General features: G+C 40.6%; 1 protein-coding gene across 3 annotated transcripts in view; it reads right to left on the reverse strand.

Moving 5' to 3' along the window:
* Positions 1-23,896, reverse strand: part of LOC104046963 (glypican-5) — a 396,666-nt gene that overhangs the window by 367,296 nt on the left and 5,474 nt on the right. For all 3 annotated transcript variants that reach the window (XM_064457302.1, XM_064457301.1, XM_064457303.1), the window contains exon 2: positions 5,501-5,662. In XM_064457302.1, coding sequence (XP_064313372.1) covers positions 5,501-5,662 — 162 coding nt within the window. The remainder of the gene's footprint in view (positions 1-5,500; positions 5,663-23,896) is intronic.

Raw genomic sequence — 23,896 nt, forward strand, 5'->3', positions numbered from 1 at the left:
CATATGAAGATCTACGTTTACATTTCAATAGAGAACAGAGCAGCCAAAAACAAACAAAAAAAAAGGGCTGGTTTTGTCATACAGATGAAGACAGTCTTCTCCCACCTAGAGCTCCCCACTAGTCAGACAGACAGCAACAGTCCATGTGCATGCAGTTCACACATGCAAGGCTACAGCAAAAAAAAAGAATATTACAGCCTCCCATAGGCTGCATACATAAAACAGGCTTTCACTCTAGCTACAGAACACTGATTGATTGGTACATTGGAATAGGAATGAATAGCATACAGGAGGTAGACAGAAATACTCTAATGGAGCCTCTCTCTTATCTCTCTCTCTGTAGGGAGTCATTTCTGCATTGAGCCAAAACCAAATTACACATCTCAGCCAGCTTTCAGCTCAAAGGTCAACAAAGTACAAAACTCTTCTTAGCAGGGTTATACAAGTGGAACGGGGTGGGTAACAATTTGTCTCAATAAAAGACCAAGTACTATGGGATTACAAAAAAACTATTTAAAAAACAACATTTCTGCATTTCTATAATCCAGCAGTAAATAAAGGAAACCATAGGCATTGTTGGTGATGGTTGGCTTTTTTTAAATAGCTGATTGATTTTGGACTGCATCCATCTCTAGCATTGTGACCACACTTCATATAGTAATTAACTACAAACCAGACCACACTTCTCCAGCCAACTCTTTTTTGTTTTGTAAATTTCATTGCACTTCAACACCATTAACCAGCCACCCCTATTTCAAGCTGATATTCTTAAGTTCAGTAAAAATAAGTGTCAGCAACACTGCAACTCAGCCAAATTAAAATGGAGAATGTTTTTGACTCCATAAGGCTGAGTGCCAGTGTACTCTATTACTTATTTCTGGGAATGTTCAGGTCAGTTGATTACTGGGCACACTACTGGCATCCATCCCCAGACCCACAGAAACCAGCCAACCCTTCCCGTTTACCAGGGAGGATGCTAGATCAGAAACTTTGTGCTTAAGGACTTTTTGGATCAGCTGGACATTAACTTTCAGGCATTTTACCAAAAACCAGGAGTCCTGGGCTCCATCCCTGCTACAACTAGGTTCCCCTTTCCGCCTTGTACCATTCACGTCCTTCCCAGTTGCCTGCTTGGATCAGATGATAACAGAGTAAAACAACATGTATGCACAGCAATGTCACTGCAACTCCTGCTATTAGAAATAGCAGCAAGGAGCTTTCCCAAATAGCATTTCCCCATTCCATATAAAGCAGAACATAAGCACAGCTTTGCCTAAACCCTTGAGTTAGGAATGAGAGGAGCAGACTGCTACAAAGCTAATCTACCCTCCTATAGCTGGGAGAATACGGGAACACCTGGCTCCACCATTTGACCCCCCAAGGTGAAATGAATACTATTTCAGAGAAACACCACAAAATTATTGCTTTATGACCAACACACTTTCATTTGTGAAAGAGCTTTCTCTTCAGAGGCTGTGAGTGAACAATTCCTATTGCCTGCTGTAAAAACAAAAAGTGCAGCAAAGTATAGTTTTTTTTTTAAGCTGCTCAGCTCAAACAAAGCTTTTCACTGTATCTCTGATACCTGCTAATTTGGTGACTGAACTATGATGTAGGTTTCAAAATATCCTGTTCTGCCTCTCTGCAGAGACCATCAGCAGAACAAATAAGTTACCAGTCTTCAGATTCTCATTACCTCAAATTAGCCTCAGCATAAGATGACAGCTTTTTGCAGGTCCTTACATGGCACCTGTTAGCACTCCATAAAGGACACAGAAAAGGGAGGGCAGGTTTCTCTGCTGTCTGCCCACAAAGAAGCTTTCCTGACAGCAACTTTCAGCCTGCACACACATACCACTTTTAATCCACTAACAATGAATCAGTTGCCTTGATTGGACGTGTCCCTGAGGAGTGCAAAGACTGCATGAGGGCATCAGCAGGGAATAGAAGGATGACTGTACCAAGTAACATGTAGTATCACCAAAGACACCAATCTAAGCTAAAACAATACATTTGTTTACATTCAAGCCTAAAAAAGGTTGGGACAAAGGAAACAGTAAGTTCAAGGGAAAGTCTTCTGGTTATCAAAGGGGAAAGCAAGTTACAAAATGAAAGCATCCTGTTTGAGCATTCATTTAAATAGTTCTGCTGGGCATCTTCAGGTTGCAGCCACAGAAGCTAAGAGAAAGAGCAGCACATCTTTGGATGGGACAATCTGACCTGCTCCAAAATGTATCCAAAACAAAGCCACCTGTGAAGAGCCAGAGGGCGACACACTAGGAGCAGTACAACAGGCACATTCTCCTCCATTATGCTGTTCCTATTAGTTTGGCACACTTGTACATCTCATCCACTTACTCCATTTTGCCTTTGATTCCATTTGGAGCAGAGAGTTACTAATAACAGATCCGTAAAGTGACTAATACCATGGTAATGACTTTTAGGCTACACCATGGACCAGAACATTAAAAGAAAGTGAATCAAGCAGCTTTCCATGAGACTCTCCCCCAGGGGCCTGGTTACACTGAACATGCCAAACACCCAAAAGATTTTGTGGCAATGTATGATTTTGCAGGAGCTGAGACTGATGGCATGCTTCCCAAGCAGCCAGCTGGTCCTTTCATTCCTGCCTGTCTCCCTTCCTCCTGTCCTGGTACTAATGAGGAGGGCATTTTAAGGTTGCAGCTGATGCCAATGTGCCTCTTCCTACTCAAATCAGGTGTAACTGCAACATAATTAGAGACAGGAGTTCAAGCAAAACACATCTATGCAGAAGTTTGATTTATTAAGTGTTTGAACAAGGACTAGGTTGCTAATATTGCAAACTTTAAAGTGGGAAAATAGCAGGATTAAACCATAGTGCTAAGGCTGTCCATACGTACAGATTGGGCATTAGCCCAAATATAACAAGCCTGCCCACAGCTGTGGTATATTTAATCAAGTCTTACAGACTAATTATTTTGCACAACCAAATCCAGCACCTGTGAAAACTGTCTTATTTCAGCTGCAAAGATACTTAAATAACATTTTCAATTTCAATAAAACCAAAACAATCTCTTCAAGTCCAAAATGTCCACAGTAAACTGCAGTAGCCAGACAGCGTAGAGGGAATACTTAACCAAACTTGTACCAAAACACCTACTCACATGAAAAAGCTCCTTCCTATTAATACTGTGGAATCTAATTGCAGACCCTCAGAACTAAGAAGGTCTTTTGACTTCCATGAAAGAAAATAAGGAGATGAGAACTTAAAAAGAAAAAAAGTATATTCTCTGTCCCCTGTCACCCCCAAAAAAAGCTGCTCTCCTTTCCTACTGACATTTAATTCCCACCACTATGTTCTCAAAGCTGAACCCCTGAAAATCCATTTCTTACACCATATTATACTGGAAATTATTTCATCATTATGGGTATAATATTAACAGTACTAACTGCTTTTTATGCACTTTTAGCAAGCAGCAGGCAGCAAGGCTAACTACTGCTTTGCTTTGACTACACAAACAGTACTAAGAATGTGTACTTATAAAAGAAAGTAAATTGTGCAAGTAACACCACCACATACAAATGAATATATTGTTTTGGTTTTTTTAAGCAAGTCAGAGCCAGTTCTCATTGCTGCAATGAACATGAAATCTCAAAGGCACCTGAAAGGTTCCAAAATAAGGATATTTCTTCTCTCAGACTTTAAAGGTGCTTTTGGCACACTCACACTTTATCATTCAAAATAGCAGCAAACCAAAATAGACCAAAAGGACAGAGTTAATTCAATGCAAAGATCTTCCCTCTCAGTAAATATCTTACACAGCACTACTCTTAGCAACAGAATGTCTATACACCACAAGATAAAGAGAGAGGCTTTTCACTGACACCTGGGACAAAACCAAAGAACAAAAGCAGCTCCCAGTGCAAGAGAGAAAAGTTACATTTTCAAGTGTTCCCACCTAATGCAGACAGAAGGCCAGCCATAAAAAATTACAGCATACAACCTATTTACCCACTTCCAGAAAACACTTGTAAATTTAAACTCTGTGAAATGTCTAACTACTACTTTCATTCCATCAAAAGGCTTCATCAGCAATGAACAGGACAATAAAGCCACTGGCTTGATCTAAAGGGGCTGGTAGGTTAATCTATTCTGACCTGATCTTTATTCAGTCATGATACTGAAAGACTGCTTGAATAACTTACCAGCATTTAACAAAGCCAACAGTCTCCCTTTTACTATAGTGCTCCTCCAACCAAATTTTTTAATCATGGAGATATTAACAGGTTTCAGAAATTAATTTTAAAATAAAACAAAATGCCATTTCTCACTCATTGGTACAGAACAGTGGAAAGAGAAGTAAATGACCAAAAGCAGAAAAAATTTTTTTCTTGCCCTTGCACATCTCTTTCAGAGTTCCACCATCATTTATTGTCAATAAGAGACAGCATATTATCTAAAATTAACTGTCAATCACATCTTTTATTGTATTTTCACTCAAATGGAAGAAACTAGACAAAAAAAGCTACTATTTTTTAAAACCTGCCGAGTAACAATAGGCTTAATCATGCAGACCTCAAACTCTGCATTTTAAGAACTACTGGCTTGTTTTCAAAACCCATTCCATGAGGGTGCTTAGCACTAAACATAACAAACCAGAGAGTTAAAATTAAGCACATAATTAGGCCCACAGAAGTCAGTAAGCTGGATTCATCACTCTGTGATTGATTAAATCACTCAACTCTCATTATTTAAAGTTCACAGCCTATGCTTAAATGCCCTTCTGGAGAAAAGTCTCCAGTGCTCAATACTGTATATTGCAGAATCCTACACAAGCATTGTCCTCCCTTTAATAGTACAATAACCACCTGTATGAAGAAACTACATAGACTTACATCAACCTGTTTAGAGCGATGTAGCTTTGAGAACAGCAAGAGTTATGAGAACAGAGTTTCAGTGAGGGTTCCTTCATGCATTAACGTTTAACTGCGTGGCCGTAATTCTTGAAAACAGATCACTCTTCATGTGACCTGCCAGGCAGTGAAACCTTTTGACATGAAGAGAATGCAGTGTTCTCACTTGGCACATCAGTTGGATCATTTATTCTTCAGCAGCAACAAACAAATGCATTTTCATTTAACCTAAACATGTAAATGATTTGGCAACACAAGAGAATATCAAAAAGCACAACCAACCATCAAGCACCTAAATGACATTTGAAAACACCTTGAAAAGCATCCATGCCAATCTTTTTAAAATGATCCTAAGAACAAGGACTAAGCCTAAATCTATTCCTAATTAGATTTAGGCAGATGCTTAAAATACCAGTCAAGATTAAGTGCCACCACCTTTATCCAAGAGCAGGACCATCAAAGAACAGAGAAGTAAACCATAAGCCAGCAACCACAGCATGCAATGCAAGAGAAATTAAAAACAAAGGAAAGAGCTTTTCCTTTTGTTTGCAGAGTATACTTATATACACTACTCGTAGGACTGCAGTACCTCAAAAGTTCCTACCTTGAAACGCTGTGATATGACCAACAATCATGTACTTCAGTTCAAAATTCAGTGCCTGGATACTTTGAGTCCTCTCCCTTCGAACAGCTGCCTGGTAGCTTTCCTCCATTTTTTTGGTGCAACACGTTGGTGCTCTGTGTTGACAGATCTGTAAATCTGACTCTTAAAGCAAACAAGAAAAACACGGTAATTAGAAAACCTCCAAACTTACACCATAAAAATAAATAGCTTCTTAGTGTCAAAACAACCACGGTGTTTAAAATTTTGAACCAAAACACAACCCATAAGGAATGGCGTTGTGAAACTCAGTTATTGTCTCAAGGACACTCATTTATGACTTTCACCTAAACTTGGATAACATCACATTACTAGCTGCAAACTTATTTTACACTGTTAAGAGCACTGGGCACAAAATCATCTAAACACAGTCAAGGCCACAACAGAATCACTAAAGATACATATTCAAAGGGGCAACATTTCCACTGTACACCTTGTGCTAAGTGCATTGTAACTTGAACATCTGAGTGAAATCCATGCCTCAAATTAGGATCCAATGTTCACCTGTGTAGTGCCCCAAGGAACCACCTATTCACCTCTTACACTTGGTGAAGTCTCTCAAAAATCTCTGAACTCCTAAGCAGCTCACCCAAGAGAAAAAAAGGAAAAAAAAAAACCACACACAACACAAAGCACACCAAAATGCATTTGAGTTTTATAAAAGCTATGGTAGCTTCTGGTTGGAGCAGATTTTTTGTTTTCCTTTCCTCTCTAGTTTTAACATATTTAGTACCTTTCTGAATCAGATTTCAAAACAAAATGAGCAGCAATAGTTGTCACAAAAATAGAATTGATTTCTGCAACAGCCTGAGTTTAGCTGTCTACAGCCAAATGTAAGAAACTGACCCCAAACAGAGAGACCCAAACCTACAACCGCTGGGAAGTTATTTCAATTTCTGCTATTTCAATTTCTGGGCTTAACTTGTAGTGAGAGTCTACAAGTATTCACCTGAACCAAAAAGAACTGGTTTTAAACTTAGTAGACCTCCATCTACTTGACAGTAACCTTGACATTTTTAAAACCAAGCTCTAGCCTGCCTATATGTAATGTAAAGGCACTGAAATCACTTCCACCTCAAAACTACAGAGAAATTTGGAAGTGCATTAAAAACTTAATTTTTGTGGAATACTTTTTTATCATTTCATTTTTGCTTGTGTTTCAGTAAGTTTAGTGTCCTTGATTAGGAAACTGACATCACACAGAGTTACGATGGACACTCAGGGTCTATTTGCACTACACCACAAGATTTGCAGGTGCCAGAAAGTGCCAGAAAGTTCCAGAAAGGAGCTGTTACAGACTCCAGATAAATATATTCTGGTGCTTCACAAATACACGTTTTAAGAACAGGAGGAAAAAAAAACCAAAATCAGAGGCACGCCTAAAAAAATACCAGAGCCAAAATAGTCACACAATATTAAAAAGTAGGTGTTTCCAATGCAATTTCTCAGTGAAACAAGTAAAAACACCCCAGCAAAACATGATGTTGATGAGGATTCCACGCTGTGAACACTGCTGGCAATTCCTCCCCACACAGCAACAACAGGACTAGAGAGCACGAATGGATGGAAACAGCCACAGTTCTCCAAAAGGCCATACTCCACCAGAAGATTTCACCCAGGTCAGCACGCCGCACCCGGACCAGGCCTTTGGACAGAAATATTCATGAGCAATTACACTGCACTAATGCTCACCATTTGGCCTTGCCGGTTAATGCACAGCAAGGCTCCACATACAGTTGATGATGATGAAAACCAAAAGGGTACACGGATGCACACTGAGAAAGCAGCAGAGAAACATCCAAACAACCAGGCTCTGCTCAGGGCCAGCTGCAGGCCAATAGCTCATCGAGACCAAAGCTGCAAGGAGGAGCTTCAGTAAATGTCACTTGCCAGGAAAAAACTAAAACCACTGAGAGTGGTTGAAACATCTCATTTGACTTGAAGATATTGCTTCCAGTTTACAATAACTCGTATTTGAAAGTGCAGCTAGTTTATGTCAAAAAGGTCAAAACCAAAGTGAAATATTTCAAACCACCTACATTTTATGCCTGTTCAAACACACAAAGTTTTCACAGACTAGGCTGATACAGAAAACCACTTTGGAGGTGGATTGTTTCATGCTTTGATATAATCTCCAAAAAAGGGAAAAAACAACTCTGCCCACTCAAATCTGAAGTCCTAAACGCCAGTGAAAGCCCTTGAGATGAGACCACTATATACTGGCATAAGCCAGCAGGCTGCTAAAAGCAGCAGCAGGAGGGCTGCACACTCATCACTGGCTGGGCACACTCGCGTGCTCATATCTGCCAGAGAAGCTGTCCCAGGTTGAAATTAGCTTCTTGGCCAGGCTAATTTTAACTTGGATTGGTTCCCTGATCCAGTTCCCCCCATGAACATATGTTTGTTCTGTCACAAGGAACTGGGGGTCAGGGAAGGACCACTTCTCTGAGCTAGCACCACAAAGCATATGTGAAATTATAACAGTACAGACTGCTGAGCAGCCAAGTCAGTTTTGCAAATAGGTGTCTGAGCAGAGCAGTTGTAAACGTTACTCGGCATCTGAGCGTTTCTCCTCACAGAAGCCCTCTGAATTTTTATTTGAAAGGCTTTTGCAAAGCTCAGACCTGCTTTAAAAAGGGTTTGAAATACAGACTACTCCTTACTGACTACACACTGGTCCTGGCAAGGAAGCTATGCATGGCTCTCAGTGCTCTGACTAGTGTTCCGCTGCGAACCGAGGCACCACAGGAACCTGCATCTCCTCCAGAAAGCTTTAAGAAGAATATTGATATCTCAGCTGGAATTGCACTCCTGGGATTCCCCACCCAGCTATCTCCTCTGATAAATACTCCAGGAGCCTGGAAGATTAGTTTTTGTTGGTCCAGAGCCAAAATGATGCAGAGGGCACTCTTAAATAGAAACAGCACTGAGCCCTTGACAGTTAAGGAGCCTGATGTAAAACACAGAGCATTAAAAGACCAAAGAGCAAACCCTGCTCCCCTAGCAGTACTATCAGATCAGTGCTGTCATGCACAGAGCTTGGCAATTTCACTTGCTTGAATACTAACCTGAGGGTATCACTTTTAACACAATTATAAAAGCCTAATAAAAGTTTTCAATACTATACATGCCTGGGTGCTGAGATTAAATTAGAACTGATTTACTAATCATATAATATCTTGAAGTCTTTAATAACTCTGATACTAAAATTAGTTTATCTCATCTCTTTCATCCTAAAGCAAAATACCCTCTCCAACAGAAAAAGGAGAGGGAAGGGCCACAGTGACCCGGTGGTGACAAAGCAACATACTGCATGAACACTGCTGAGATGCTGGCTAAGTGCCACAGCTCTCACCCCAAAGACAGACAGCACCCCACAGCAATCACCTCTACTTAGTATGGGCACTGCCAATCAACAATAGGGAGACAACCTTATGGACAAACTCCCCCTTGAAGTTTAGGAACAAAGCCATTCTATACACCGGACAAAAAGCACCTTCTGTGAAAGAGGGAAGAAAACAACAGCATTACTTCAGCAATCAATCCTACTAGTTTCTCTCTAGGACTTTGTTACCTCCTCTCCCCAAGCTGCCCCTTATTTCCTAACTAATTATCTAGTTTGGAAGGTACCTCTCGTTCCACCTTCCCCTTAAAGCAGGTCAAACTACATAAGGCCTTCTTCCAGCCAAGTTTCAAGCATATCCCAGGATGAATGATCCCACAACTTCTCAGAGCCCCTGCTCTAATAGTTGGCCACCTTTGTAGTAAAACAATAAGTAAATTAAAAAATGTCACCTAATGAGAATTTCCCATGTTCCAGCTTGTGTCTGTTGCTTCTCAGCATATCACTGAGTGCCTGCAAGAATCTGGCTCCACCTTCTCTATTTCCTCCCAAGACAGAGTTGAAGGTAGCAGTACTATCTCCCTTAATCTTCTGTTCCTACAACTGAACAAACTTAGCTGTCTATTACCACATGTGATCCAGCCCTGACCACAATGGGAGCCCTCTGCTAGACTCTAACTCTATGCCATAGATGTGAAGCACCTGCATCCTAAGAAGCCTCTCTCTTTATTTCATTTTCTTATGCATGAACTTACTGACAGGGCAGAACACCTTCTACTGTACATGCCCAGGCTTCAGTTCTAAAAGGTTTATAGCTGTCATAAAATTAATCCATTTTCTGCTTCAGGTCAGATGGAAGGATTACTCTGACAATTATGTACATTATTTCTCTGTTGGAGTCTGGTTTTCCATTGAGTACTGGTTTAAAATATAGAAAGCTTAGCCACAGTTTTAAGTGGCAAAACTATAGACTTTAGAACCTTACTGTTATTAAAAAAACAGGACAAAGTATCTTGCTCCGCTTTGAAAAACAAAGTCACATTCAGAATAGCAAGCAAAATTATACTATGCTGGAGTCTAAAGCATGAGTATTTTGGAAAGCAACAATGACCCCTACTCAAAACTCTTCTGCAACCCTAAAACACTTATTACATGCCAAAGGCATCACCTTCAAATACCTCCCTGTCACAATTATAAATTACTTAAGATGCCAAATGCACAGAAAACTACACACCCTTACCTGATGTCCATCTGGACAGCTCTACAGAAATCAGCTGTGGAGTATTGTGTTGTGTGCTGTTTGGGGATTTTTTTTTGTTTGTTCGTAGAAGTTTGGGCTCCATTCTGAACTTAGTTTGTAGCAAAGTCAAAGAGACATTGGCCATTAAAGCTAGCTGAATTAGTATAAGTTCCTAAACACAAGGAGGGGCCTATTTAGCAAATCAAATTAACTTCTTCCAAAAGCTGAAGGTATATTCATTTTGTTAGCTGACCATTTAACTATTCTTCTAACACACAGTAGAAATTTCAAGCACCCTCCACTGTCTTTAAAACGTTGTACACACTTTAAAAGCTATACTGTGAAACCAGAAAGCCACTTTTAACACATGCTAATTGAACTACCTTCACAAACTTTTTCAAAGACAGGCTGATTTTTTTCAACAAGCTGAGCCCATAGCTTCCACTGCATAGAATACTCCTAAGTGAGCATGATCAGAGCGTGAGCTCAGTGCAAGCTGTCTTCTGATAGTTTTTATTCCTTTGTATTTTGATGAACTTTTCAACATTATTTCCAAATAAAGCTTTAGTCCAAAGCCCAAGATTTTAATGTTGTACAAATATCTTTCGAGACTCCAAGACTGATTATGCCTCAGTAACACAGAGGAAGGTGCCAAAAGTACCTTGCATTGTGCCTGGCCCAGCTGAACAGAAGCCAACACTTCATCCTTCTTGAGCCTCATCTGTCTAGTGCAGCTGCTGCCTCAGCTAGAGGAAAATTCTGCAATTAAAACCCAGCTAACGGAGTGGAGGAGGCCAAACCAAAAAGGAAGCAATTTCCAACGAGGGCTCCCCCTGAAACTACATGGTGCACGAGGAAAGCCCACACTACAACAGCCACACCAGGGAAAGGGAATCCAGCCACTATAGGCTGCCAGATGTTTGCAAGCTCCTTTCTTTATGTACCTCTTGTGCCTCAGCAGTGCTGGAGCCATTCTTATCTTCAGCTGCAAGGCTGCTGTCAAGAAGCACTCATCCACAGAAACAAACCATTCTCACCTAGCAGGGAGCAAAGCTCACTGTGCACAGCCTCACAGCACAGCTCAGTCCCATCACAACTAATAAAATGTTTTCAACTAGAAAGACACATGAAGTATATTAAATTCATCAAGCACAATACGCACATAGTCAAACAGCTACTATTTGATTTGCCAATGTTCTTTCAAATATGGTAGTTACTATGCCTGAAGTAGTGCATGCCAGGAATTACCTGAAAAATCAAAAAGTGCGTGCAACAGACTAATTGGTGCACAGCATTATGCACTGGTGCAACCGACTGTCGTATGTTAAATAACAACTAACCCTATAAATCATCTACTCCCCTGAGCAAGAGGTAACATCCAGGTAGGCTCCAGGGAGCACAGACTCTAAGTCAAAGGGAGATGTCCGCTCTTCCTGCTTCAGGTAAACTGTGGCCAGGCCCTCCCACATGCATTTTCTGACTAGTCAGAAAGAACATTCCAATCTGTTTCTAACTCTTCCTTCTATTTTGTTAAAATAACCCCAATATCAGCTTTAATATAAAGATTACGTAGACAAACAGTATGTTAAAGGTCCCTTTAAGGCCAAAAAGCTGAAGAAATACCAAAGCAGAGCCTGAATTTATCCCTTCTCTCTTCATGCAGCTTGACAACGTGCATATATCAGGCATGACAACTTACAAGTGCAGTTTGGAAAATAAAAGCCATGAAAATTTCCTTTCCCGTGAGTCCTTGTTTCATATTGTACATTAACAGAGGTATTGTTTAACTTGACCAGCGGACTTTTACATTCTCACTGTTATTCTAAAATACATTGAAGCATCGCAAAGGCCATGGCCAGATGTGCTATTCCAGTTGAAATTATCAAGGCTAAAAGATAAACACCTCCAGTTTTATCAAGCACCACTTGGATGACCTAATGTAACTGCTAGCATGTGTAACTACTTCAAACTCTAATCAAGTCAAATAGCTTGCATAAGCTCAAGAGTTCTTGAGTAGACCTAAAAATACAAAATTATAAAAACCCCACAAAACAGAAGGAACCTTTTGATTGCACTGGAATTATGCCAGCAAATTCAAGGGGGGTGGAAACGTTGAATGGGAAAGAAAGGGGAACAGCAAGAAGCACTATATGTCATGACTCCAGAGAGTTGGCAGCATCAGCAAGTGCCACAGCTTGCAGGACAGCTGGAGACCATCAGGCACTGGCCCTGATCGCCTTCCGGAGCAGGAACTCTCCAGAATACGTGGGTCTTAAGGGAAGCATCCGCACAATGCAACATTGCTAGGACTGTTGCTAAGTACTTTTTGTCTGAGTGTTTTGCACTTCCCTCTGTTGCTTGCCTGGTTCTCACTGCTCTTGTATTCTGATTTTTGGCCTAGTTTCCAAACCATCCTCTGCCCTACACCATAGGTTACTGCACACCTATGATCATTTGCTTTTTCACCTCAGCTTGTACTCCACAGAACCTGCCTCATGGGCCTCAGCTTCCCTGCAAAGAGCAGCAGTTATTGCAGGGAGAGACCTACTCAGGCCACTCATCCCCAGTTCTCTCAGCTGTTCCTTGGAAACTCTGGCTGTATCTGGTAGTGTGTGATGCTGAGCAGCTGGGGGCTGTAAAATCCTGCCTCACCAATGCATTTGGCTTACAAGGGAGGACCTGGTCTTCTGTTTGGTACACTGGAGTAATTAGAGGGTATAGAACACACGCACAGGAACAGAAAATCTTGTAAAACATGTCTACAAAGCACCTACAATTAGAGACTTTTCAGTGGCTCCCAAAACAGCCTGGTTTTCAGTAGTATGTTCGAAGATGCACCTTTGGGCTCAGTGCCAAATGGCCAGAGTACTACTGCTCCTAAATACTTTCCTTAAGGTACAAAGAAAGGGTGACTAACCTCCCATAGTTCACTACTCCCTCCTCCCGTCTTCCCCCACACCCCAGGCCCTGATCTCAGAAGCAGCACAATTTCAGTGGCAGAAGACATGAAACCCACCTCACAGAATCTCAGTGTGTTGAGCAGGGCAAGCACTAGCTGCTATGCTCAAGGGAGAGCACAATGGTCACTACCTCCAAATCCTGCACTCCTACAGACAGGTGATAAATTGTTTAATGCTGATTAAGTGGAATAACCTCACATCAGCCCAGTGTTAAGTGAGACAAATTCTTTGAATGTGGGCCTATGTGGGAGACTTGCTGACAGTAAGATTGTGAATGCTATACTTGCTAACTCCAGCGTACATGCAAATCCAAGACTTACACTCTTGATATAAAAGCATGAAAACTAGACCAATGCACATACAGTACATTTTTAAATGATCTAGGCTGATAGAGGTCATTGAATCTACATCAAGGGGCTTTCTATATTATTTACTGTAATGCCAACTCCTTCCTCACCTTTTCTGGGACAACTCGTATAATTGCAATACAGAGGTGAGAGAAAAATTACAAGAATTACCATTAATTTATTTAGAGGCTACTATGACTCATCTTTCACTATGTCTTACCCCATTCACAACAGAAAATCCCATACCTTTCTTTTAAATTTTAAACTGAAACATGGCTATATAGCACTCTGGGGATTATAGTGTTTACAGCAAAACTGAAGTTGCTTTTAACTGAAAGAGGTAGGTTTCTAGACCTGTACAGTTACAAAAAAAAAAAACATCCGAATGCAAATCAGTAGGAGGCTGCCTATCCAGTTCTACAGGGAAATGAAACAAAATAGCTTTGAGAGGTGTGAATTGCCTCATTCATCTCAACTTTGAAGCCTAATGATAATTCAGATGTTAATGTGAACTGTTTTTCCAGTGACAGATGACCTTTTTTTTTTAATAGCAACTGCTTCCTGACATGCTTTATGCACTGTGGTAAGATCCATATAAGGTGGCGTAGCACCGAAAATTTAAAAGATATTGATATGTTCATGCTCAATTGTATTTATTCTTTTTCATTTTATCTGTCAACATAAAAACCCGTAAAAATGTTAAACTGGAAGAAGAAACAAAAGCAAAGAAAAATCTAAAGGCACCAAGGGACTACTCGATATTTGGGCCACAGCCTCAGAAGGGGAAATTGCAAGAACAGTATTGGAGAAGTGAGGAGTAACAATTCCCCAACCCTCCTCTCCCCTCAAGATCTGAATACTTCCATTTTCACCATCTCACATGAAGCCAAGGTGCTCAGACAATATGTTCTCTTTCCTTTAAAAATATGCATCCATCTTCCTTGAAGTGTTAATTTTACAGCCCAAATCCCAAATGCTTTTGACCATTTTTCGTTCTCAAGTCATGCCAAAAGTTAACTGTTATACACATGCTTACTGGACAGTTTCTATCAGAGTTTTCACCAGTATTTGAACTAATGTCTTTATGATTCTATTCCTTCCGTTTTATTTATTTTTATGAAGAAGAAAGGGGAAAACTTTAAAAACATGGTGGGTAAAATACCCAAATTTTTGAAGACAAGCAAAATGAGCTCTTAATACTATTTACACACAAACACACACACAAAAAAGCAATCATTTACAGAGCTGAACCAAAACTAAGCAACTGATTACTAGGCAAGACACCCCTCACTAGGGCTAATTCTTCAACTTCATCACCCATGACACAGTAACTAATTAAAACAGGCAACAGCAAGACTACAGTATCACAAGATCTCTGCATCTTGTTTCCCTTCCTGGGTTCCTTATGCAGATAATGCCACTGCTGTCAGGAGCAGTGACACTGATGTAAAACTAGCGTTTGCTACCACAAATTGGATGCACAGGCACTGGAAGGCAACACACAGCAGGCAAAAGAGAAAAGAGCCCAACATACATAACAGTCTAACTACACATGAATACTCACTCATTCAGCATGAGCATGCGGAAGAAAAATTTGCAAGTGCTGTCTCAGCAGTTTGGTCCCTCACCTCTGTGCTAGTCTATTCCTCTGCACTTCCACACACCCCTGCCGGTAAGGCTGGCAGAGCTGAATGCTTGTTCCGAGTTATGCCATGTTGAAAAGTGCAGGACAACTGTGTAGTACTTAAGGGTAACGAAAACAACATCCTGCAACAACCACCATTCACCACACCCCAAAAATACCAGTTGACAGTCCCACAGGTCACATATAAGAGATCAGTAGCCTGTTTCTGAAGGTCTAGGCTGAACCTAGATTTATACTCAGATCACTTGTTTCATACACCACATGAGCAATATTTTGCACAAAGGGCAGGAAAAAGACAAGGTAAGTAATACCAGAGAGTTTGGTTCAGCACCCCCTGATGTCAGTGGAGACTCCCAGCAGCATCAACAGTCATACAAAACACAACTAAACATAGTTAAAGACAGAATACTGTGCTTCATGCTTCTGAGAGGATTTAGTAGTTTGAGATTAACAGAGCTCTGAACTCAGCAGGCTTTGGGTCAAACTTTTAAGTGAATCCTGTTCCAAGAGCACAGCCATGAAACTTATTATTAAAAAGTCAAAATTAACAGAAAAATGAACCTACAAAGAATTATAATTTGGAAACACTTTAACACCTTAGAGTGACATGCACTTGATTTCAGACAAGCACTTGTGAGTTTTAGGTGCATACATTTGATTAAAATCAATGGAAGGTCAAACAGTTAAAATCCCAAACACATCAAGGAATTGGTGACAGTATTAAGTGGTCCGAAAAGCAATAAGGGCCCATTAGCAAGCTAATCTAGCCATCATGAAATTAAGGGCCATGACAGTATTTTCACTTACACACATGGTTCTTCTGAAGTCAGGAGTGGGAATGGCCTTCTACCCTTCCTCATTTGTTTTTACTTTGCTTTGTTCTGTCTACCTAGACCACAGAAAATATTCTGGTTATACCAGGAGCAGATTCTACCTGGTGCTTCCCCAGGGCAGCAGCAATGAGAAATGAAGAATTGGATTAAAGAAGGTCCACAGTGAAATCCCCTCTGAAGGGACCATTCCCCTATTTCTGAGTACCAGCCATATCCCCAAGCTGGAAAGCAGCTGAGCTCGCTGCACATGATGCACCCTACCACCCATTCCTGGACCCCAACAGTATGTTTAGCAGGAAGGCCTGTATCTTGCCGGGACATCTTGAGCCAAGATAATGGATTCTGAAACAGATGCAGCTTCCCAAAAACGGAGGAGTGGCAGGATCCTTTGGAAGATGTTCCAAAAGCCTTTAAGCTGGGACCACAGACCAACAGCTTTTGAAAACCAGTGTGGAAACCTTTGATGGGCTCCTAGCTTTGGCAATACAAAAATGTATGTTTGACCTTAGGCAAGTCCCATAGTCTCCACATTTTGTTTCCTACTTGTAAGAGAGGACAATACTTACCTTTCATTTGTTTGCTTAGATTGCAAGCAATTGCTGGTGGAAACTGCCTTTTGCTATGTGCATGTTCAGTGTTCTGAGAGCCTGGTTTTGATTTTGATTCTATGCACCTGTTATATAAATTAAGAAATCATGTTTCTTCACTTACATCACTAAAACAAGGCACCATTCACAGTACATTGAACTGATTATGATTCCCTTCTTGCTAGTGTTATTCCATTCAAAACCAACAGCATTACTGATGCTTCAGAGCTATTCATTCAAGATGGACAGAGCAGTCCACTGTGCCGTGGAGCTGTCTGACACTGGCAGGCATCACTGGCTACACTCAGTCCACATTTGGAAAGGGCAGAGGCAGGCAGTTAGAAGGAAAGCTGGGTTGAGGATGGCAGCCATCAGAGGCACAGCAGCCAAACTGACACGAGCTGGCCCTATTCAGTCCTTGCTGCTCAGCTAATGTTTTGGCACCTGAGATAGTGACTCTAGAACAAACTTTCCAGATCTAAGCCAATGGCCCTGCCAACAGATGACATTGATGCTTTTCATCACAGTTGGGGTTTATTTCTATCAGAGAAGGCCAGAGCATACAGCAGGTCTGTGACCAGCAAAGGGGGAGCTGCCAGATGACAACCAGGTACAGCCAAACCACATCTACTTTTTGGGAAAGGCAAATGTTTATATTTGCTGACATATGTAGGGCAAACCAGGTTAAGAAGAATAAATTTGATTACTGCAGCTTGAAACTGACAGTACAATACTTCAGCCAAATACAACTTTGGGCCGCTCCGAATGGTAACAGATATATTTTTACACCAGACTTCAAAACGAAGATTAGGAGACTAAAGGCAAGTGTTCTCCTAGTAGAAGTTTGAAAGTCTTTCCCAGAAAGCAATGTTTTCAATCTCTTTTAAAAGCCCTATGCTGTTTTGGGAAGTGAGTGGTTTTTCTGCATTATGCTTTGTTCTCTTGCCTTCAGACTTATTACACCTCTCCTTTTAACTGTCCGTGTAAACATAGAAGATAACTAAAAAATACATATTATTCTGTACTTCTGAAAGACTGATTCATCTTGTGTGTTGCAAGAAGGGAATATTTCAACTACCAACACCAGGTAGTCATACAAGATTCTGGGTGCTGCTCCTCAAATATTACTTAGCAAGTTCCTGTCCCTTCTAAAAATGTGATTCAGGCCTTCTAGTTCCCACCTTCGGCGTTTCCTTATGGAAGGAGAATGGGGCGGGAACACAGGACAGAAGGGTTTGAGATTTCATCCTCTGACAGACTCCCAGGACAAGTCATGTGGAGTACAGTCACACAGTATTTTGCAGACAGACATCCATGCTTTGGAGTGGCAGGACACAGGCTCTGATCTGAATCCAGGCACAGCATCATGCCAGATATGGATATGCTGCTTGCAGCACAGCACTGGACTGTAGCTGTTTGGAGCATGCTAGAGCAAGACCAAATTCACCTGGAGACACAAGCATAAACCACCCTGATCTTTGAGCCTTGTTTTTTCAGCCACAAAACAAGAATAATTTCCCTACATCAGTAAGATTAAAACATTGCTCAAGAATGAACAACCCGAAACAGTGATACTGAAGAACAGAGGGTTATGGGCCAGAGTTACTCTTTACCTGGAAAACTGGAGATCCTCACACTTGCTCTAGAAATCCTGCTTCTATTTGCAAGAGACCTAAAACTTCAGCCACCTTCCTCTGTTTTCAGTAGCCTCATTACCATCTTCTGGCCTACACACCTGCAATATAGTGAACTACTGCCAGCAAAGTCCAGGGTGAATACATTTTTTTTTTTTTTTCAAGTTAGGAGCAAATGCCCCACTGCAGCTCAGAGACATCCCACTTCATATAAGCTTCATATTTTCCAGGTATCTCCATGCTGCTATGCTGCATCACTGTAGTTTTCTACTAGCAACCTTGCAACTCAACTGCTGTTGAGAGTTTGATCACTTGAAAACTGCTTTTTCCTGCATGCTTCCCTCTACCATTGCATGGCAAATCTGTGAATTAGTTATTTTGCTTTAACGAGCATGGAATTTGATATCCCCACACTATATGTCTGCTACACAATTGCTTCTTCACAATACTCTAAAATTTACAAAGGAGGAAGAAACACATTCTTTGGGCTCAAATACCAAATCATGTTATGATGCTTAATGAGTCACCACATCTTGAATTAAATTCATTCATTCCAGGTTAAACTAGGGCACTTCATGTCAAATTTATTTCAGGCTCAGAGCACATGTGGCTAGTTACAAAGCTCATCGGACTGCATGTGTCCCAAACTTAGGCTGGATTGACTTACACAAAGAAAGCTTAATGCTATATCTGTCACCAGCACAAATGCATAGAGCAGTGTTTCAGAGGAGAACAAACCAGAGCATGTCACGTACATGAATGTTACTGCAAAGAAGAAGGTATTAAGAATAGGATAAGAAGCAAAAGGCCTGTATTTTAGCAAGGGAGAGTTAGGTTTTGCATTAGGAAAAAAACCAAAGCACTGGAATAAACAGCCTAAGAAGGTTGTGATCTTCTATCACTGATTTAAACACAGCTTATTCTGGCTGCAAGTAGCAGGAATGGACCAGATGATCACTTCAGGTTCATTTCAGCACTATTTTCTATTATTCTATTCTTTCAGCAGCTCTCAGCAGTGTATTTTTCAAATTACACCCAGTTTTCACCAGATTACTCTCTCTTTATTCACATTTCCTAGCACAAACATCCAGGGCAAGCCGTTCTGGACACTAGCTCCTTTGGTGCTATGTTGCTGTACCTTTTGTGAGGATTTGGCCCTTAAGATCTCTCAAGAGTAGAGCTTTAATTTCACAGCACGGATCTTGCTCATTTTACTCCATATTTACTGAGAACAAAGGGAAGACTATGCAAATGCCCTGCTACTTAGACCTGAACAAAGTGGAAGCAAACATGTAGATGTGAATGGAAGACATAATGGTATGAAAAAAACAGCCCTTTTCAAAAGTAAAATGACTTTGTCAGGGTCCCTTTGGACTGTGTGCATGGATGATTTGTGACAAAACAAAAAAGTGCTAGCCTAGCACGTCACCCATGTCAGAGATTAGAGCACTTCAAAACCTTCAGTAGTTCAAGTACTTTCTGGAACTTGAAAGGCTTACTTAGGCAATGCTTAGCTTCTTTATGGCTTTTACATGACTTTGATGTGCACCTAAGAGTGAGGAATCTTAATCTGAAATTTTCTATGGAAGATACCCATATTGTATATAAATCACAAAATCTTGTCACCCTGATTAACATGAGTCAAAAGTTTACAAAACTTTGTGCCTAAAGTTAAAGATTCTGAGTCATTACTTTGATACCCAAATAAGAACCCCAAATTTCTAAGAACTTAGTTACTTTCAAAAGGCTTCTCTAATAATAGCACTAGAGGTGTCTAATTATTGACAGAGTATGCTGTGGGGGGTGGTAGTCAGTTATATAAGTGTCACTTTTCCCCCTATTCTCATAGCCTCTTTAAAGCAGAGTTTTAAAGTTCCTTAAAGAATCTGTTGAAACACAATCAATTTCTCATGTGTTACATAAACCTCTTCTCTGAGTGCAAACATGGATGTATAAACATAAGCTTCCGTCTCCCCCCTCACTATACACACTTAACCCCCAGTAGCATTAATGGGAATTATGCATGCATAACAAGCAGAGAATAGTAGTCTTATGAATAGGGCCCTTGTTGGAACACTGAATACATTTAACCATTAACATCTAGGGATGTGCCGAACTATCCAATTTAAACTAGCTGCCAAACAAAGCTACCATGACCTATCTGATATTTTCAGGTTCCGAACGTGGCACTCTGAAATTTGTCTCTCATTTGTTTTAAAGGACTTGACAGTGGCCTGTGCAGCAGAGCTGGGGCTCTTTGTCAGAACAAGCTCCACGAAGAAGGATGGCCCTCCAGAATGGCTGTCACATCCACCATGTGATGGAAGAACTGTGGAGAGGGAAAGATCGTGACCCCAGGAAGCAAGCAGAGCCATTAGAAGAACAAAAATCCATATATACATGGTTAAAATGCATATGTACCTTCACCATCGGTATTAATGGAAACCCAAGTAAGAACACAAAAAGGCAGAATATGGGACAGAACCATATAAGGCAGGCTAAAAAATACATATCAAAAGAAAAGGGGAAAGGCTGATTAAAGACAACTTCTAGGGGAATAATTTTCTGTCTCCTACAGCTCTGAAGTTCCTATGCAATTGCCTGGCTACACTTGCTCTTTATTCCTATGTTTTAGCTATCGAAACAGAAGAGACAACCTGAGGATCTTACATGTATTAATGACACTTCCTGACACTTTTGAATCCACAAAGTAGCAAATAAATTTAATGGTATCCACTGCGATATTTAAAATTCCTCCACTGTCTTAAGTTCCTTCTGTATTCTTTGAACTAGTGCCTTGAAATTTCACAAGTAAAAACTTTACACATTAATCATGCATGTATGAATACACTAAGAAGGTAATTAACAACCATCCTTTAAAACTGATGTACTGAAAAGAGTAAAATAGATGGATTTATTCTCATGAAAGTATACGCAATAGTGCTTATCCATAATAAGAGGCGAGGTTGTGGTTGCACCATCATAAATCATTTGCTAAATACTGCTGAAGTGCTAGTGCTGTGCAACAGCACTTAGAGCCCCCAAGGAGATCCAGGACATTCAAGCACTCTATAAAATCTGTCTGTAAGAATGCTAGGGCTTGGTATACTTGTGCAGCACCTTGTACAGAACAGAACATCCTCAATCCAGAGTGAGCATTTGGGCATTACCCTGTTATGGAAGTGCAGAAACCTCTTATCTCAGAAGTAAATCCACCAGAGGCAGCTGAAGTGTCTGCTGCAGAAAATCATGGAGCAATGAAATCGGTTACATTGCATTTCTAATCTATGCAGGGTTACTTGCCATCAGATGCCACCAGACTACAAGTCTCAATATGGAATTGGCAAAGTCTTCTCAGCCACTTGAGTTTCATTTGACACCCTAAAATGGGGATACAAATATTGTCCTTACATTCTTCCACAGGGTGGTGGTAAGGACCAGTGTTGCTAAAGCAGTTCAGACACAAAGGCTAATTCCAAGTATCAGCATTGCTACAGAAAATATTTAGCTCTTGAAACAGACAAAATTCAGCCATTAAAAACAAATATTCTGGATACCTGTTATCTTTCAAAAAAATAGATCGGTTTGGCACACAGACCTACTACCCTTACTCCATGCACAAAACAAGTCAGTTCCCTGTCCAGACCATACAGAGTCTCCTAGCACACCTGGATCTACAGAAGACCATCCTGTGTCATGAAGGACACAAAAGGAGAGAAAATCCTTGTCCTCCTAAGTCTGTACTATATAATCCTGTGGGCCCAGCTCTTAGCTTGGGCTCAAGTTACTTTCGTAGATCCAAACAGAACAAGATATTGCACAGAAATATTTTGCAGTTTTCCATCAAATAATATATTGCCTTAAAAAATTAAATCTTAAGTACTTGGCAGAAAGTGGAAACAGACTTGCTTCCCTATGTGTTTTTTTTATTATCCTTAAGAAGATAAAGCATTAAACGTTAGCTAGGTACCTCATTTCATTCACTGATGCTGCTCAGAGGTCACCTTACTGTGAATGAAACAAATATCTATAAATATCTCTTTATAGGTATTATGATGTTTCTATCATATTAAACAGTGATACCTAATCAAGTTGACAGAGATTGAGAGACTAAGTATAAATTCTGTGTCATGGGCTCGGCGGCTGTTCGGAAATTGATTCTGATCCATCAAAACTCATATTTTCCTCTAGAAGTAGATGTAAACTGGTAAGTGTGAGTACGTATTTGAAGTATTCTTAGACATATGCCTCTATCATGTCATTTTGTGCTTTCATGGGAGAAAGATTCAATTACAAAGACTTTGCAATACTTGGAACTATAGCTCTGCTTTTATACCATCTAAAAGCAAAACCATTTTTGAAAAGAAACCCATTTTACTGCCTAGGGTGCATTTCACACATATCCTTGCTTTTTACAGATCCTCAGGTTCATGCCAATTTTCATGATTAATCTTTATAAAAGCTTTTACTCATTTTTATATATTTTATTGATTTATATAGCAATTATTATCATGCCAACTTTGTTTCCACTTATCACATTAATGCCTTTTCATTAGTTCTGCCCTTTGATTATGAACTGTCTGCTCAGCCCTGCCATACTGGGATGAGGGTGGGGGAGGGATGTTTTTCTATTACTTTCCGATTACAGTCTGACAGCAAAACTTCAGTGGCACATAAGGTGCTACAGAGGCAGCTCTTGAGAGTCACCAGTATTTTAAGGATGAGTCATTTCTTATTACGTTTGTTCTCCATCCTGACTTCCAGTTCAACACCAGAATCGCCAGATCTTGAACTGACTGTTAAAAAAAATAAATCACTACACAGTCTTTTCAGCAGAGATTTTTGAGGGAGTGAATAGACTGTGTGAATTGTAGGAATACTTGGCTCTTTCCCTTGACTCAGTTTGATAACAAGATTGTGTGTTGGGGGAGAATAGGTTCTCTGCTGACTCTTGGATTCCTTCCCAAGAAATTTACAGGAAATGTTGATCTCAATAACTAAGCCAGCCTTCTACTCACCTGGACCAAATGCTCACGCAAGTCACTGAGGACGCTGCTTTTTCTGAGGCTCACGGATATGAGAACTGTAGATTTCCATCTGGCAGTGGAACAGCAATTCCATCTTTATGAGGCACTAAGTAAGTTTAAACAGATTTTTTGTATATAGATTACTCCCAGGAGGGCAGTACAGAGTGGGCAGCTGGTCCTGTGTCAAACAGAACTTTAAGGCATGGGAAAGGAAGAGGGGAGAAAAAGATACTACTGCTGGCATGAGTCTTGCCTGCATCCACAGTCATCACCAGCTTTAGGTTAACACTTCTGGTGGCAGTCTGAGCCTGAAGAGGGCTCTAAAATCCTGAGAAGATTAATGAAAGAAGCATCCTTAGTCCAGAGGAGCTGCAGGCTGCAAAAGGATAGCTTTTCTTCTGCTCGGAACAGCTATTGCAGCAAGTGCAGACTACAGCCTGTGACTGCTCAGAGACTCTGGAAAGCCTGCTTCCTCCTTGGGACTGCCTCTGGATGAAAGTAGTGAAGGAAGGACATCTTTCATGTTCAGCTTCCAGTTCATCAGAAACCAAGGTAACTTCTAGCCTTTTTCCTCACGTAAAGAAAGATTTAAGTGTAAGGCAGCCTGAAAACATGAAGGTATAACTCACGTTGTCTGGCTGTGATCTACCTCCCTTTCACGGCAGTTTTTCAGCAATATCCCTCAAAATAGCATACCATGATACAGCCCACAGAAAGGGGAAC

The sequence above is a fragment of the Phalacrocorax carbo genome, chromosome 7, assembly GCF_963921805.1.
Source record: "Phalacrocorax carbo chromosome 7, bPhaCar2.1, whole genome shotgun sequence".
Taxonomy (NCBI): domain Eukaryota; kingdom Metazoa; phylum Chordata; class Aves; order Suliformes; family Phalacrocoracidae; genus Phalacrocorax; species Phalacrocorax carbo.